The 13,910-nt window shown below is 48.9% G+C and overlaps 3 protein-coding genes across 5 annotated transcripts in view; 2 read left to right on the top strand and 1 right to left on the bottom strand.

The window, feature by feature from the left end:
• Window positions 1-2,898, top strand: part of CELF5 (CUGBP Elav-like family member 5) — a 37,610-nt gene extending 34,712 nt beyond the window's left edge. For all 3 annotated transcript variants that reach the window (XM_038163497.1, XM_038163499.1, XM_038163498.1), the window contains one exon: window positions 745-2,898. The gene's annotated coding sequence lies outside the window, so the exon portion shown is untranslated. The remainder of the gene's footprint in view (window positions 1-744) is intronic.
• A 428-nt stretch (window positions 2,899-3,326) lies between these two features.
• HSD11B1L (hydroxysteroid 11-beta dehydrogenase 1 like) lies at window positions 3,327-8,758 on the bottom strand. The gene is made up of 7 exons (XM_038163500.1): window positions 7,973-8,758; window positions 7,174-7,304; window positions 5,912-6,023; window positions 5,447-5,538; window positions 4,352-4,445; window positions 3,876-4,041; window positions 3,327-3,658 (listed from the first exon to the last, which is right to left on the bottom strand). Exons 1-7 carry the CDS (start codon window positions 8,055-8,057, stop codon window positions 3,472-3,474), a joined length of 867 nt encoding a protein of 288 aa, XP_038019428.1. The 5' UTR covers window positions 8,058-8,758; the 3' UTR covers window positions 3,327-3,471.
• Window positions 8,759-8,958: 200 nt separating this feature from the next.
• Window positions 8,959-11,987, top strand: MICOS13 (mitochondrial contact site and cristae organizing system subunit 13). The gene is made up of 4 exons (XM_038163501.1): window positions 8,959-9,014; window positions 10,356-10,512; window positions 11,248-11,299; window positions 11,798-11,987. Exons 1-4 carry the CDS (start codon window positions 8,986-8,988, stop codon window positions 11,893-11,895), a joined length of 336 nt encoding a protein of 111 aa, XP_038019429.1. The 5' UTR covers window positions 8,959-8,985; the 3' UTR covers window positions 11,896-11,987.
• Window positions 11,988-13,910: the final 1,923 nt, after the last annotated feature.

The raw sequence follows: 13,910 nt of genomic DNA on the forward strand, positions 1-13,910 counted from the left end.
GCAGGCAGATGTGTGGCAGTGAGACAAGCCCAAAGGCAAGCCAGAGAGTCAAGGTCAGGTCAGGTCTGGTGAAGGTAAACAGGGTCAGACAGAGTCCAGTGATTGCCAGGCAGGTCTGTAATGTCAGTAATAAATACCGAGGCAGGAAACCGGTCCAGGGGTTGGAGCCCAGGTAGTGAGATTCATGGACAGCACAGGTCCATGGGCAGGGGGAGACTGGCACTTCCACGCTGTGTGTCAAAGACTGATGGCCCAGAGCTGTAGGGAGACTCCTGGAGTTGTGGGCAGTGTGGACAGACACTGGTGGGGTTGGTCAGGTTCAAGGCCTGTGAGTGCCCTGACAGGCAGATGGCTCCAGTGGCCTGTTTGTGGTCTAAGCAAGGTTTTACTCTGCTGTCCCACTGCTCCCAAGAAGCTTTTGACTGCCTAAAAAGGTATTAAACCCCAGTGGTTTTCAGCTGTTACATGGGCCCTGAAGTTAGTCTGCAAACAGTGCTTTCTGAGGTGAGAAGAGACAATCCCATGATTCACAGGGATCACAGAAAAGCAGAGAAAAGGTGAGACCCTTGAAGGGCTGCTGTCCAAGAGCCAGCTCCTGCCTACAGATGGGGAGCAGGGGAGAGCTGACCTGATTTGGGTCACAGTCCTCCATGTTTAAGCAGCAGCAGCAGCAGCTCAAAGCCTGAGATCTGTGCAGATGTCCTCCTAACCTCCCGATTCCCTCCCTCCTCCATTTCTGTTCAGGTGAAGGGAAAGTCCAGAGGAAGAATTTCTGCTTCAGGTTGATTTTCAGAGAGGCCAGTAAATTTATCGACTCTTTTGACACCACCCCTTTCCTTCCTCGGCTTCCCACCTTACCCGCCCCGTCTTCCTCCTCCCCTCCTCTCCAAGACATGCAATTAAAGAGAAGGCTCAATATCTGCCCAGGAGGAAGATTCTTGCCACGCCTGGACTCGAATATTTGCTGCTAACGTGGTGCAAAGCAAAGGGACCAGCAAACCAGCAGCCCCTGGGACACGGAGCCCTTCCTCTCGGGGTGTGGCTGGAGAACATGGACCAAGCAAACCCATGGTGTGTCTCTAGGTTACTGCAGTGATGTGTGGAAATTTACTTCCGTCCCTCCCTCCCTCCTGCTCTGTTTCTGGCCCTTTCATAGATAACTATAAATATATACAGTCTCTATTTTTTTTTTAAACTAGCTCACAGGACCAAACTTTTCCATTCAGAGAGTGACTGCTTGCAAGAGGTGCTGGAAATTAGGGGTTTGCCTTTGCAACAGTGTCTTCTCAGCATGCACTGCAGATAGGCCTGAACATTTTGGAGAGAGGGAGCTGGGGGTGGGTTGGGGAGAGAGAGAGAGAGAGAGGGCACATCTCTCTGCTGAACACGAGCAAGAAGGAGAAATACATTCCTCCAGGATTAGGGCACAGTCAGCTGCTCAGCTTGAGTCACTCATCCACCTTAGCACCAGCCTGGTTAAGGATCTGGAGAGCTCTGTCTTACCTTTCCAAGGGCTTCTGCAGACACAGCTCCGGGATGTGGTGCCAGCCCCCGCCCCGAGCGCTCCGTGATTAGCTGAAAGCACAGCGAGCCAGTCCCGTTCCTCAGAGGAGCTGCGCTGCCTCCCCACACGCGGCACAGATCCGTGTTTCACAGCTCTCCATGGCAACTGCATTTTCTTGATGAAGGCAGGAGAAGATGAGAGAGTGTGAGCAGATGCAATCTCCAGCACAGCTAGAGGGCTCCCAGGGGCTGCACACTGCCTCCCTGTGTCGGATCCCAGCCCTGCGGAGGGGGCAGTTCTCCTTCCAGACGACACAGGGCATTTTCTCCCCTCTGAATTCAGCAGGAGGACTCTCCTCATGCACCCGCTGCAAAGCTTTCCCCAGCAGATGCAAGGAAAACAGGATGACAGAGGGTTCCATTCTGGGATTTTCCCCCCGGCACCCCCTCGAAGAGACAGATTATACATTATGCAGCATATACATATATATATACACACATATATATATGTAGGGACAGCTCTATACACTACATACACAAACTCTAAAGCACAGAATGTAGTTCAGAACTGGATTTTAAAAAAGATCCCCTGGGAATAGGGGCTGTGTGTGTCATCCTGACAAGGCACATCCCTCCAACAGTTTGGAACAGTCTCTTCAAGTCTCAACAAAAGTGAGGAAAGGAAAGCAAGGCAGAACAGACCAACAAACCCCGGAATGATTAGGAATGAACGAGTTCAATATTCAGAGTTTGATAAGGTACCACAAACCTTGGTGTGTGTGTGAGGGCGTGTGAGCACATTGAAATAGGGTCAAGAGAGTTGGTGGGGCAAAGTTGGTGCAATTGATACTGAAGTGAGCTATGGGGATTTTGGAGAATCTCAGCCAACTCTCATTCTCCTCCAGTTTGCCCTTTGTTCAGGTGTTTGTGGCACAGTCCTTTAAGTACCTTCAGATCTCCTCAACCACCCTTCTGTGTCTGAGCTGAGAGTTTACGAGAGGTGAATGAAGCTGTGAGAGTCTGTGTGTTTCTATAGTCCATGTTTACTTATTGTAAATACCATTTTTATACTTAACATCTATTATGTATGTGATTTGTATAATGTACTTTATTTCTGCTACAAGTAATTTCATGAAGTTTAAACTTAGTCTAATTTTGAACAAAACAAAAAAAAAAAGAAAAAATATGAACAAATGCAAAATGGGAAAAAAAGAACTTTGGGAATCCTAGGTCAAGCTGGTTTAAAACAAGCATTTACAGTTTCTTCCATCACAGTTACTGATGTGACTGTACAATGTTACAGGTGCGATACAAGCTTTGTCAATGTCAAATTCCTCACTCTGGTCAAAAAAAAAATCCTAAATTTATTTAATAAAAGTTTTACTTGCTAAGTAACTGGGGCTCTACTTCCTGTTGTTAGTTGCACCTGCTTTTAGGTAATGCTTGCACTTGAAGACATTGCCAAAGCCCTAATTTAACAGGTCACACGGGGTCAGCAAACCGGCCCACAGAATCCAGGGGACCAACATTTCACCACAGAGGAAGCATCAACACAAAACACCAACACATAAAAAACTTGTTTAATTTAAATAGAGGTAAAAATTCCACTTAGAGGAAGCAAGGGGGTTCATGGAATCCAAAATGAAGCAGTGGAGGAGGGTGTGCCGGGAATGTACAGCCATTCCAGGACATCCTGTGCAGACAGACAGGGGGTGAAGCTGGGGCTGAGCAGAGGCTGGATGCAGTCAAGGGACACCGGTGAGGCTGAAGGAGGAGGGCTAGGGCAGAGTGAACAGTGGGAAAGATCTCTGATGGGTAGCAGGATGACAGACCGTGAGTCACGTTAGGAAAAGGGGACGTTGCCACCACTGCTGCCCTGCTCCCGACTGACAGCAGCGGTTGAGGGGGATGCTTAGTGGGATGGCGGGAATGTGATCAGAAGGGCTGCAGGATGAGACTGGGCATCCCTCAGGGACTGCTGTAGTTATAGAAAGTCCGTAGCACTTGGTTCCCGCTGCTGGGGAACAGAGCCCAGAGGCAGCAGAGCTGCTGCAGCCACCGCGGGTAGAAAATCTCGTGTGCCCGAGCGGCCCCGCCCCGGACGATGGCGAGCGCGGCCTCGGGAGCGGGGGAGGCGCTGAGGCGCACTTTGCCCCTGCAAGGCAACGGGCACAGGGTCACTCACGGCAGGCAGCCCCTGCTGGGGCTCCAGCTGGGCACGCTGACCCCACAGGGCTCTGCCTGCTCGTGTTCCATGATGAACGCCCCCCGTGCTGTGCCCAGGCAGGCGCACGCACCCTCTTGGACAGAGTTGCTGTGCATTTTTTTGCATGTTTTCAAGAAGAGCTGTGTTCCTGCAGACAGACGCATACCTGGTGGACTCCAGTGCTGACTCGGTGTCAATCAGGCCCAGGATGCACAGTGTGACAGACACATCTCTCTTCTGCATGATGAGCTCGTGGCGCAGTGAGCTGAAGAATCCATCCAGTGCAAACTTGGTGGCAGAGTAAGAAGTGGTGAAGGGAGTGGGCATTTTCCCTGGAAAGGGAAAGGAGAGAATGGAAAACCCCAGGGAAGTGGGTGTAAGGAGGATCCATGGGGAGATGCAGGCTTTGCAATACTGTACCAACTCATGTTCTGTTCAAGTGAGTCTCCCTTCATGTAAGTATATGAGAATACATATTACTGTATTATCAAATATTTATTGTAATGTTATTGTACACTAAGAAAAGCACAGTTTGAAAATGTGTTTAGGGGTTAAACAGAGAAGTATGAACAGTACATATGAACAGTACTGGGAATCATTGTTTCCACAAGGCCAGCGCTTATTTCAGGTAAAGCCACCAACCTGTGAGGGAAGAAACAACCACCAGAGCACCTCTGTTCTTCTCCAGGGTGGGAAGAGCTGCTGTTGCAAGAGCCACATAACTCAAAAAATTCACCTGGAATGATAAATGTAGACATGGAAGAAGCAAGAGGGTTTGAAAGCATGAGCCAAGAAAGGCAATAGAGTGGTCAGAAACGGAAAGGAGCATGGTTTGGGATTGCCTTTTCAAACATCAGGTGAGAAAAATCATCTCTAAAGATGGGGACAAACATTGCATCCATGAGTCTTTCAGATTCCAGAAAAAGCAGTGAAGATCCAGAGCAAAGGTGATTCCTGGGCTTTAACATACAGATTTCCTGATAAGATACAATTAGCTGTCCCTGCTTTTTCTTTGTGCTATTCTTTATTCTGCAATCCCTGCCAAAGACACCAGAGTCTCAGCTTGCTCCCCTTCTAAGTTTCTCTTGACTGAGCTCAGACTACAATGAGGCACAGAATTCAGCATCTCTTCAGAGCTTGACTGCTCTCTTCAATGATATTAATTTCTTACCTACGTTCCTAAGTTCCCACTCTGCAGCAAAAAGCCATCTCCCAGAATGAAATAGAAACTAGTGTGACCCACCTGAATGAAGAAGACTGAATCAAGAAAACAGCTCCTCATTTCCATGGCCCCAGAACCTGGCACCAGGGTGGATCTACAGGAAAACTCTAATGTGAACAGAGACTCAAATGGCAGAACCATTTCAAACAACTTTGTGTTCTGCAGTTGTGCACATGCCATAGACCAGCAGGAAGTGCTGGCTGCTCGCTTAGAGACCTTCCTGAGCTAAACACAACTGCCCGGAGCTGCCCATCAATCCTAAACCTCTGGGCTAAAGGGAGCCAAGAAGGACAGAAGGAAGAAGTCTGAAGTTCTTCCCAAACATTCCTCTTCACAAATGTACAACATCTGAGCCAAACACCTCTCTAGCAACAAAGCCTGCTTGAGTTCAAACAGGAATGAAGTGAAAGGATTGTTCTCCAGCGCTGCCACAGACGGGGATTTGCCTTGGAGCTTCCCAAGGTGTCCCAGGAGGAGGCAGGCCCAGGCAGGGGCAGGGAGCTGGGCAGCCTCACCTGCATGAGCCAGCGGGTGTATTCCACATCCCCCGTCCACTCCTGGAAGCGGTTGGTGCCGATGTGGTTCAACACGAGGTAATCCAGGCCCCCTTGGAGAGCAGAAAAAGCAGTCACACGAGGGGCCCATCCCTGACCATCTACCAGGGAGCTCAGAAATGCCAGGAGGGCTCAACCACTCCCTCAGGAGGCTGGAAGTGCTTTACCTTGAAGACAGATTAAATATGCTCATCTGGGAGCAGCTGTGACTGCTCCTCGGGGGTAGAACTGAAAGGAAAACACTTTGACTTTGACAGAAACTCCCTGAAATGATGTTTCAGCATGACTCAGAATCAGAACTTAGCTCTGGTGGTACATCCATGTCCTTAACAGCTTTCTCAGTTCAGGGAACTGAAGCAGGAAGCTCCTACTAGAATGAGAACTGTGCGCACACCTGAAAGCCAAAGAGATGCTCGGGATGCTTACCCAGCTTTTGGACAGCAAACTGCACCACCTTTTCAGGCTCTGAAGGGGAAGACATATCTGCAGGGATGTAAAATATTTTCTTTGCTCCGAGTGCCAGGCATTTCTCCATCACCTTGAAAAAGAACACACTCCTAAGATTAAACTATTTGAAAAAATAATAGGGGAAAAGGGCACGATAAAACACATACTACAGTCAGTGAGAGTCAGCTCTGGACAGAGACACACTTCAGTTTAAAATTCACTGCTGTTCGGGCCATGGACAGCTCCCTCTGCACCCAGATTTTGAATCTGCATCCTGCAAAGAGCTACCTCTATTTAACTGTCTGCTTAAACAATCTACTCTGGGACAGGACCAAGATTCACTGGAAAAAAACCCCAATCTTCTTCAGGAGAAATCTTCTGGAACAAGGGTTATGCTTTACATTAAGTTCTTCTCTTTTTTCCAAAATAACTGGAAAAGAATTCATCTTTCATAATTCCTTTGCTATGTTGAGCGTGTGAATGTGCCTGGCAATGATATGCAGTTTTAGCTATTTGCTGAAATAATGCCTTCCAGTCATTAGGAACTATTATTATGCTCACTGTCCCCAGCTCACCTTTGGCACCATTTCACAGTGAAGAACTTTCCTTGGAAGTCACACATCCCCAGAGTTAAAGAGTTACCCTTCCTAAGTGTTGTCCCATTTCATAAAGATGAAGAAGTCTCATCTGTTGGAGTTGGTCAAAAGGCATTTAACCTACAAAAAGTCTTGAGTTTTTAACAAACCGGCTACAAATAAAACAATTTGGACTCTGAAAAGCTGCACAATATTGCACAGGAATTGTAGTTCATGGAGTATCTCAAATTGAAGAGGACCCATAAGGATCATGGAATCCAAATCCCTGCTCCTCGCAGGACTCCCTCAAACCAAACCATACCATCAGGGATGTGGCCCAGATGTTCCTTGAGCTCTGGCAGGCTTGGTGCCTGACCACTGCTCCCTGGGGAACTTACTCATCCTCACAGTGGAGAACACTTTCCCAATGTCCAGCCTGAACTTTCCCTGATGCAGCTTCACAGCATCCCCTTATAGAAATAAATGTTCAGGCAGTTGAAAGCTCAGGCACTGTATTTGCATCTCCTTGTACAGGCCAACTTCTCTTCTGAGTTCATGCTTGACAGTTCCAGAGGAAAATCTATCACGCTGACAACTGATTTTTCTGTTGGTTTAGTAAAAGCCTGGATCTCTCATGTCTCCCCCATACAAGGATGAGGTTCTTACCTTCTGCAGCACAGCTTCCCTCCTGGCAGTCAACACAATTTCAGCACCAAATCTGGCATAGTGATATGCTATCTGCTCTCCAATGCCCGCACTGGCTCCAGTCACGAGAACACGGGCACCAGACAGGCTCTCTTTTTTATGGGAAAGAGAATAAAAGATACAGAAGTAAGTGAAGAAAGCAGCAGAGGAGCTACCCTTAACTACTGGCAGAGCTTTAAAGAAGAATGATGCACCTGAGTGCTCACAATCCCTGGTGCTTCTCCAAAACTAGAAGAGGCAGGACTGGTGATGCAATGACATGATGACAGCTAGCTGTGTCACGGGGCCTAGCCTGGGTTGCTAGACCAAAATCTTTCAAGAACCAAGTTGTTTCTCACCTTCTAAGAAGCTGTACAACATAAACCAGAAACCAGGCTATGTGCCTTCTGCATAGCATTTGCTCTTTGCCATCAGTCTGGAGACACATCAGCCCTCTTGTGCCAGGCACTGCACACCCACAGAGATGGTTCTTGAATTTGAACCAAGGAATGTACAACCAGAACATAGAAAGAGCAAGGCAGTAGCAAAGTGCCATTTCCATCCCACCCCAGAGACAGCAGGATCCCTGCTCTAAGACCACTTCATCTTCCTCTTTGTTTCAAGTTTCTCTTTGTTTCTGGGAATGAAACATTGCTTTGGGGCCACCAACTCTAGAAAGACTATGGGCAGGAATGAGAGCCTCAGTCAAAGTTTGGAAATTCAACCTCTTCCCTTGTGTGACTTATATTTCAGCTTGAAATCATTCCCCTGGTGAGCCTACCTGGGTTAAAGTCGTCTTTCCAGAAGAAAGCTATGAGCCCAGCTACCACCCCTGTAGCACAAAGCACTTTTCCAAGTGGCTTCATATTCCTCCAAGCTGTGAGGAACAAAGTGACGTCTTGAAGCTGAGCACTTCAGCCAAAATAATACCGTGTTCTCCTTCCTCTGATGCCTGGAGCCAGCCTGGGAGAGGCACGGCAAGGCTTCTGTAAAACCGAGAGCCCAGCTGAGGGGTCCCTCCCCCGGGAACCACAGCCACCTTGGTCAAGAATAAAAAGGATCTTTCACCGGCAATTCCCTCAGCCCTCTGCACTTAGAGCCTACAGGAGAAAAAAAACCCTCGTGTCTAATCTTAGAGAACTCTTAATTCATTAAAGACTAATGACAGCTGGCAGCAGTGACCCCAGAGCAGTCGGATCTCGGGAGGGAGGCGGCGCCAGAGCCCACAGGACGGAGCCTTGTCTGGATAAGAAGAGCAGCAGGATGAGCTGCTCCGCCACCACGCTGCGACACAGCGCGACAAGGCGGGCGGCGGGGACAGCGCCACAAAGGCGGAGGAGCCGCGCCCGGCCCCCTCATGCCCCTCATGCCCTCAAGCCCTGCTCAGCCCTGCCCGGCCCCCTCACGCCCCTCACGCCCTGCCTGGCGCTGCCCGGCCCCCTCACGCCCTCAGCCCTGCCTGTCCTTCTCACGCCCCTCATGCCCTCAAGTCCTGCCCGGCCCTGCTCAGCCCAGTCCTGCCCTGCCCGGTCCTCTCACGCCCTCAGCCCTGCCCGGCCCCGCTCAGCTCAGCCTCTGTCCGGCCCCCTCGCGCCCCTCAAGCCCCTCAAGCCCTGCCCGGCCCTGCTCAGCTCAGCTCAGCCCTGCCCGGCCCCCTCAAGCCCTGCCCGGCCCCCTCACGCCCCTCAAGCCCCTCAAGCCCAGCCCGGCCCAGCCCGGCCCCCTCACGCCCCTCACGCCGGCGGCGCGGGCGGGGCCGCGCGCGCACGTGACGGTCCCGGCCCCGCCGCCGCCATGGCCGCCCGCCTGCTGCCCGCTGTCAAGTGAGTCCTGCGGGCCCTGCCCGCCCTCCCGGCCCTCCGCATCCCCGCACGGCGTTTCCCCCCGTACTCGCCCCCGCGCTTCAGTGCTCGCCGCTGTCCCCGGCCCGTCCCCAGGCCCGCGGCCGGCGCTGTGCCTCGGCTCTGCTCGCCTCGCTCCGCGCCCTTGGCCTCGCCCGCCCCCGCAGCGCAGCCCGTGTGTGCCTGCAGCCGCAGCCCGTGTGTGCCCGCAGCCGCAGCCCGTGTGTGCCTGCACACGCAGCCCGTGTGTGCCTGCAGCCGCAGCCCGTGTGTGCCTGCAGCCGCAGCCCGTGTGTGCCTGCACACGCAGCCCGTGTGTGCCTGCACACGCAGCCCGTGTGTGCCTGCAGCCGCAGCCCGTGTGTGCCTGCACACGCCGGGAGCGCCCCGCCGCTGCCTGCGGGCGGACACGGACGCGGACGCGAGCATAGGGCCGGGAGTAGCGCGGGGCTCGGAGCTGGACGAGCACCCACAGCCAGGCAGTGCGGAAGGGTATCCTTGGGGGCCAGCAGTGCATTTCGGCAGAGAAATCGTTTTTCCCCGAAATGCGTGTGAATATACGACTTTAAAATTGGTTCTCTCTTGTCAGCTCTCTTGTATCTCTATGTCCTACTACTGCAGTACCGCTGTCTGCCAAGTTTTGGGTTGTCCTCTTGTACAATAGCTTTTGCTGTTCTCTTAAAGGGAAAACATCTCTCTGAGTCTGGGAAAGTCACTTACCTCCAATCTCTTATTTATAATGGAAGAGCCAGTAAATGCCAAATATTCTCTTCCCATCTCCCCTTTTGTAGGTTGCCATCACAGCTGTGAAACTGGAGATTGCACATCATGCAGGGAAACTTAAAAAGCCTTGGCAATGCAAACACCGTGGCCAGGTGTTCATTGGGCTGTAATGAGCTTAACAAGATATTGGTGTCTGTCAGATTTATTCGGTAAATATCAGATTTATCAGGAAGAACCTCATCATTAACGTGGATGGCTGGCCCACTGCAGAGTTCTTTAGTTGCTTTTAGCAGAGGAATATGCCAGTGATTCTCGGGCTTTAAAAAGTGGCACATGCTCTTGAGGAACTTGACACTTTCTCATTTTCATATTGAAAACCATCACTGATAAAATGTGAATTAGGAGTAGTTTCAAGGGGCTGACAGGAAATATTTGTCCTGGGAAGGCAAGGAACATAGGCAGGTATTTTTCTGCTGGTTTTTACTTAGAGTAAGACATGAGGTTTCTTTACTGGTACCTTCTTTGGCAGTCACAACCACTGAGAGAGATGCACTGATGGCCAGAACAGGAACTGAACTGTTGTGCTTTCAATTCTTTCAGGTTTCTGGTCAAAGGAGGCCTGGCTGGAGCTGCTGTGTATGTGGCATATGACCAGGGGCTGCTGGGCAGTGGCATAGAAGGTGCTGAAGCACTCAAGAAAGCTCAAGAAACGCTGCCTCCAGCTATCCAGGAGTGGACAGATTACCTGGGCTGGGAGGTAAGGGCTGCTCAGGTGATCCCTGCAACACAAAACACCTCCTCTGAATCAGGAAGAGAAAATCGGGTGATATTCTGATTCCAGTGAGGCTGGCAGGAGTTTTACTGTTGAAACTGGATTTCACATGGCAAATATTTTGAAGAGGATTGGTATGGAAGGCGAATAAAATGCTAATTTTGGGGCAGAGACATTGCTCACATGTTATTTCAAAGGAGAGGGGTAAGCAGCCTATGCAGGATCAAGGGGGGATTGCAAACATGCTCTGGGAGGTATTTCACTTTGTAGTTTTCTTCTGAAGGATCCTGCTTGTTGTTAAGAAAAACAATGAAAATATTATCCTCCCTGTTTTTCACATTGCTAACTGTTCAAGTTGAATTTAAGTTGCTTGAAGAGGCTCCTCCTCTACGAGTTTTAAAAATCCTCAGAAAATAAGAGACCTTTGCTTAAAGTTTGAGATTTTTCATATTACAAACAATTACAAACTAACGGAGCCAGCCATGGAGATGCTTTTTCAGGAGAACCTAAATAAGATGTTCTACCTTTTGCACCCACTTTATATTGCAGGAAAGAGCAAAACCCAGACTTTAAGCATCATGTCTGGTGCCTTTTGAGGCTTATGGAGAGTAGGCACCCAAGTATTTTTGGGATCTGAGGTCAAGAGGCTTTGCCAAGGTAATGTGAATTCCACGTGAAACCCCTCAAGTGCTGATGTTTTGTCTCTCTCTTTCTTTCCAGCTCCCATCCACTCCAAAAATTGACTTTTCCCTCTCTGCTTCCTGGAATAAAGGTAAAATAACTGCTCAGTAACTGAGTCTGAACTCAGTCTTTGGCTTTTCAGAAGGGATGAACATTCCCATTGTTATTAGAATTTGAGACTTTTTGTCTCAAATTCTCAACAAGAAATTGAGAATTTTTGTTTGAAGGCCAAACCTATAAATACCTAGTAATTAATACCTTTTCTAGGTTATAAATACCTGGTAATATATAGGTTTTATAGTGCAGCAAAGAGTCTTCATGTAATTGTGGGGAAACACAATCCACAAATAGCTGTGACATGTCCAGCATCACCCACGGAGTCTGTGGCAAGGCCAGAAATAAAACAGGACTTAAAGAAAGAACTGAGCTCAGTCCTGTAATTGTCTTAGCTCATATACAGACCCTGGAGTTGGAATTTCTGTGTCACAAATGCTCAGGGCTTAAAGAGATCTACATTGGTGGTGTTGGAAATTGGGAAGTTTGGATTGAATGGTGATCTTGGGGTAATTCTTCTCTGCTTTGCTTGCAGGAGTGCACACAGTCATGACTGCCTTGTCTGTAGCTCCCACCAGGGCCTGTGAATACACAGTGGAAGGCTGGAAATATGTGAAGGATCTTGTGAAATGAACACGTTCTCCAGGGCTCAGGATTCTCTCAGTCCCCGCTGGAGAGCAGCTCAGCCATGTAAGGGCTACAATAAAAGACTTTGGTGGAACTTCCGTTTGTATTTGGGTTGGTTTTAGCCTGCAGAGTGGAATAATTGCTTTGTCTTAGCACTGATCCAAGCTCCAGGAATCACAGATCAGTTCTGATGAAGTGATGGCCATGTGCTGGAACAGCTTCTGTTCTAAAGCTTGGAAAGGAAATAGATTATTCTGAAGCTGAATTAATCTTGAAGATAAATGCCATCTAATTCAAACCAAGCCAACAAGAGTTCAAAACAAATTTAAAAATCCAAGGTAACAGTAAAAGATGCTGTAAAAGATGGCCTGGGAGGATTATACAAGCACAGGGGAGAGTAACTGAGCAAAGTTTATCTGCATGAAACCTTTTGTTACCTTGCACCATGCCCCAGTTGGCAGACTGTGCACATTTTCATTTTCATGTGCATGAAAACTTTCACAAGGTGACTTTTCAGGCACAGCCCAGGCAAATGTAAGGAGCGCCAGTGGCCTGGAGGGCACCACTTGTAAAATAAAGTTACAAATTGATTCTTTGTTTTTAACCCTCTTTGATAGGATTGTTGTAATTAGAGAATGTGCCAAAACACAGCTGCAGCACAGGGAACAGCAGGATGAGTCCTTCCTCAAGTCAGGAAGCAAATATAGAACATGAGGATGAAGAAGGATTTGCAGTTTTGTTTCCTTTTTTAACAAATAGATAAATGATGAAGCCAACTGCCCAGAGATTTCAGAGGATTTGGCTAAGATGCAAATGGCTTTAAAAAGTGCTTAAGTTAATTCCTGAAGGATGGATCCATCAGCAGCTCTTAAACCTGATGGTCCAGATGGAAGCTTCAAGCTCAGTAAACCTTGGAGTTGTGTCCTGCAGGTGCCAGATGCTTCACAGCACCCCAGATAACCTCTGTCAATGCCCCATTTCTTCTCTAGCTTTCCAATGTCCACTGCTCCTGAAGCAGCACAGCTTTGGTTCCAGGTCTGTTCCCTTCTCACCAGGCCGTAGCTCCCACTGATGAAATCCTGACACTCACAGAGTGTCTTCCTCTCTCTGGCTTTGCTGCAAGCCCCATGGAACCACTCAGAGCAAAGCACACCCTGTACAAACAGAATACTGCACCTCTGCTATGCTCAGAACTTGAGTTCTCCACGCTTTTCAGGATCTTCTGTACCACTTCTTTGCCCTTTGTACGCTTTCTCCATTGATGAATGAAAAAATGTCTTCACTATCTTCATGCAACTCACAGAAAGCCCCTTCTCTAAAGATGGAAAAACACCAGTGACCCTACAAATGAAAGTAGCAGTTGTTTTCCTCTTGGCACCATAAAAGCCATTTTAAGGTAAGGCTACGGTCATGTTGCTCCAGAGATGTCTGCACAAAGACAAATTGTACCTTGGATGTGACAAAGCATCAGATCATTTGCACCATCATTTGATCGTGTCAGTTCCTCAACACAAAATTATGCCAAAGCCAGTGGCTGCTTCTGAGAAAATGATGGACTGCTAGGTAAAATTACTGGGCTGTAAGACCGGCGGAGTTTTGGACTACCCTGATCTACCAGAAGCTAAATAAAGTGATCCTGACGAGCACCTCTGCGCTGTCTCTTACAGAAGCTGTGCTGCTAGCACAGAATTTCACTCCTTTTTCAGACATTAGCTTGCACGTGACAGCAGATGAGAAGAATTCTTCACCACTTGCCCTACAAGCTCCTGTGGCAGTTCTGCAGTGCAGGGCATTCAGGCTTTGGCAGCTGGGATCCACTGAGGTTCTCTCATGGTGGCACATGGGCCTTGGTTACATGGGTTGGTAACTGACAGCCGTGAGGTAAAACACAGTATTTCACTCTTTCTGGGAGTGCAAAGGGACACCTGTAAGGCGTTTTGACACTTCATCTTGAAACAAAGCTGTGGTTTAACACACAGCTGAAGAAATCTGTTTGACAGGGGCTGCTGAAACAAAGCAAG

This window comes from Motacilla alba, chromosome 28 (genome assembly GCF_015832195.1).
Source record: "Motacilla alba alba isolate MOTALB_02 chromosome 28, Motacilla_alba_V1.0_pri, whole genome shotgun sequence".
NCBI lineage: Eukaryota > Metazoa > Chordata > Aves > Passeriformes > Motacillidae > Motacilla > Motacilla alba.

Bases quoted from the DNA above. Each gene is read 5' to 3' on its own strand.
- MICOS13 (XM_038163501.1), top strand. From the start codon at position 8,986: ATGGCCGCCCGCCTGCTGCCCGCTGTCAA. The intron at 10,513-11,247 runs GTAAGGGCTGCT...CTTTCTTTCCAG, and splicing joins CAGATTACCTGGGCTGGGAG to CTCCCATCCACTCCAAAAAT. The intron at 11,300-11,797 runs GTAAAATAACTG...CTTTGCTTGCAG, and splicing joins CTCTGCTTCCTGGAATAAAG to GAGTGCACACAGTCATGACT.
- HSD11B1L (XM_038163500.1), bottom strand. From the start codon at position 8,057: ATGAAGCCACTTGGAAAAGTGCTTTGTGCTACAGGGGTGGTAGCTGGG. The intron at 7,305-7,972 runs GTAGGCTCACCA...CCCATAAAAAAG, and splicing joins GAAAGACGACTTTAACCCAG to AGAGCCTGTCTGGTGCCCGT. The intron at 4,446-5,446 runs GTGAGGCTGCCC...TTATCATTCCAG, and splicing joins ACACCCGCTGGCTCATGCAG to GTGAATTTTTTGAGTTATGT.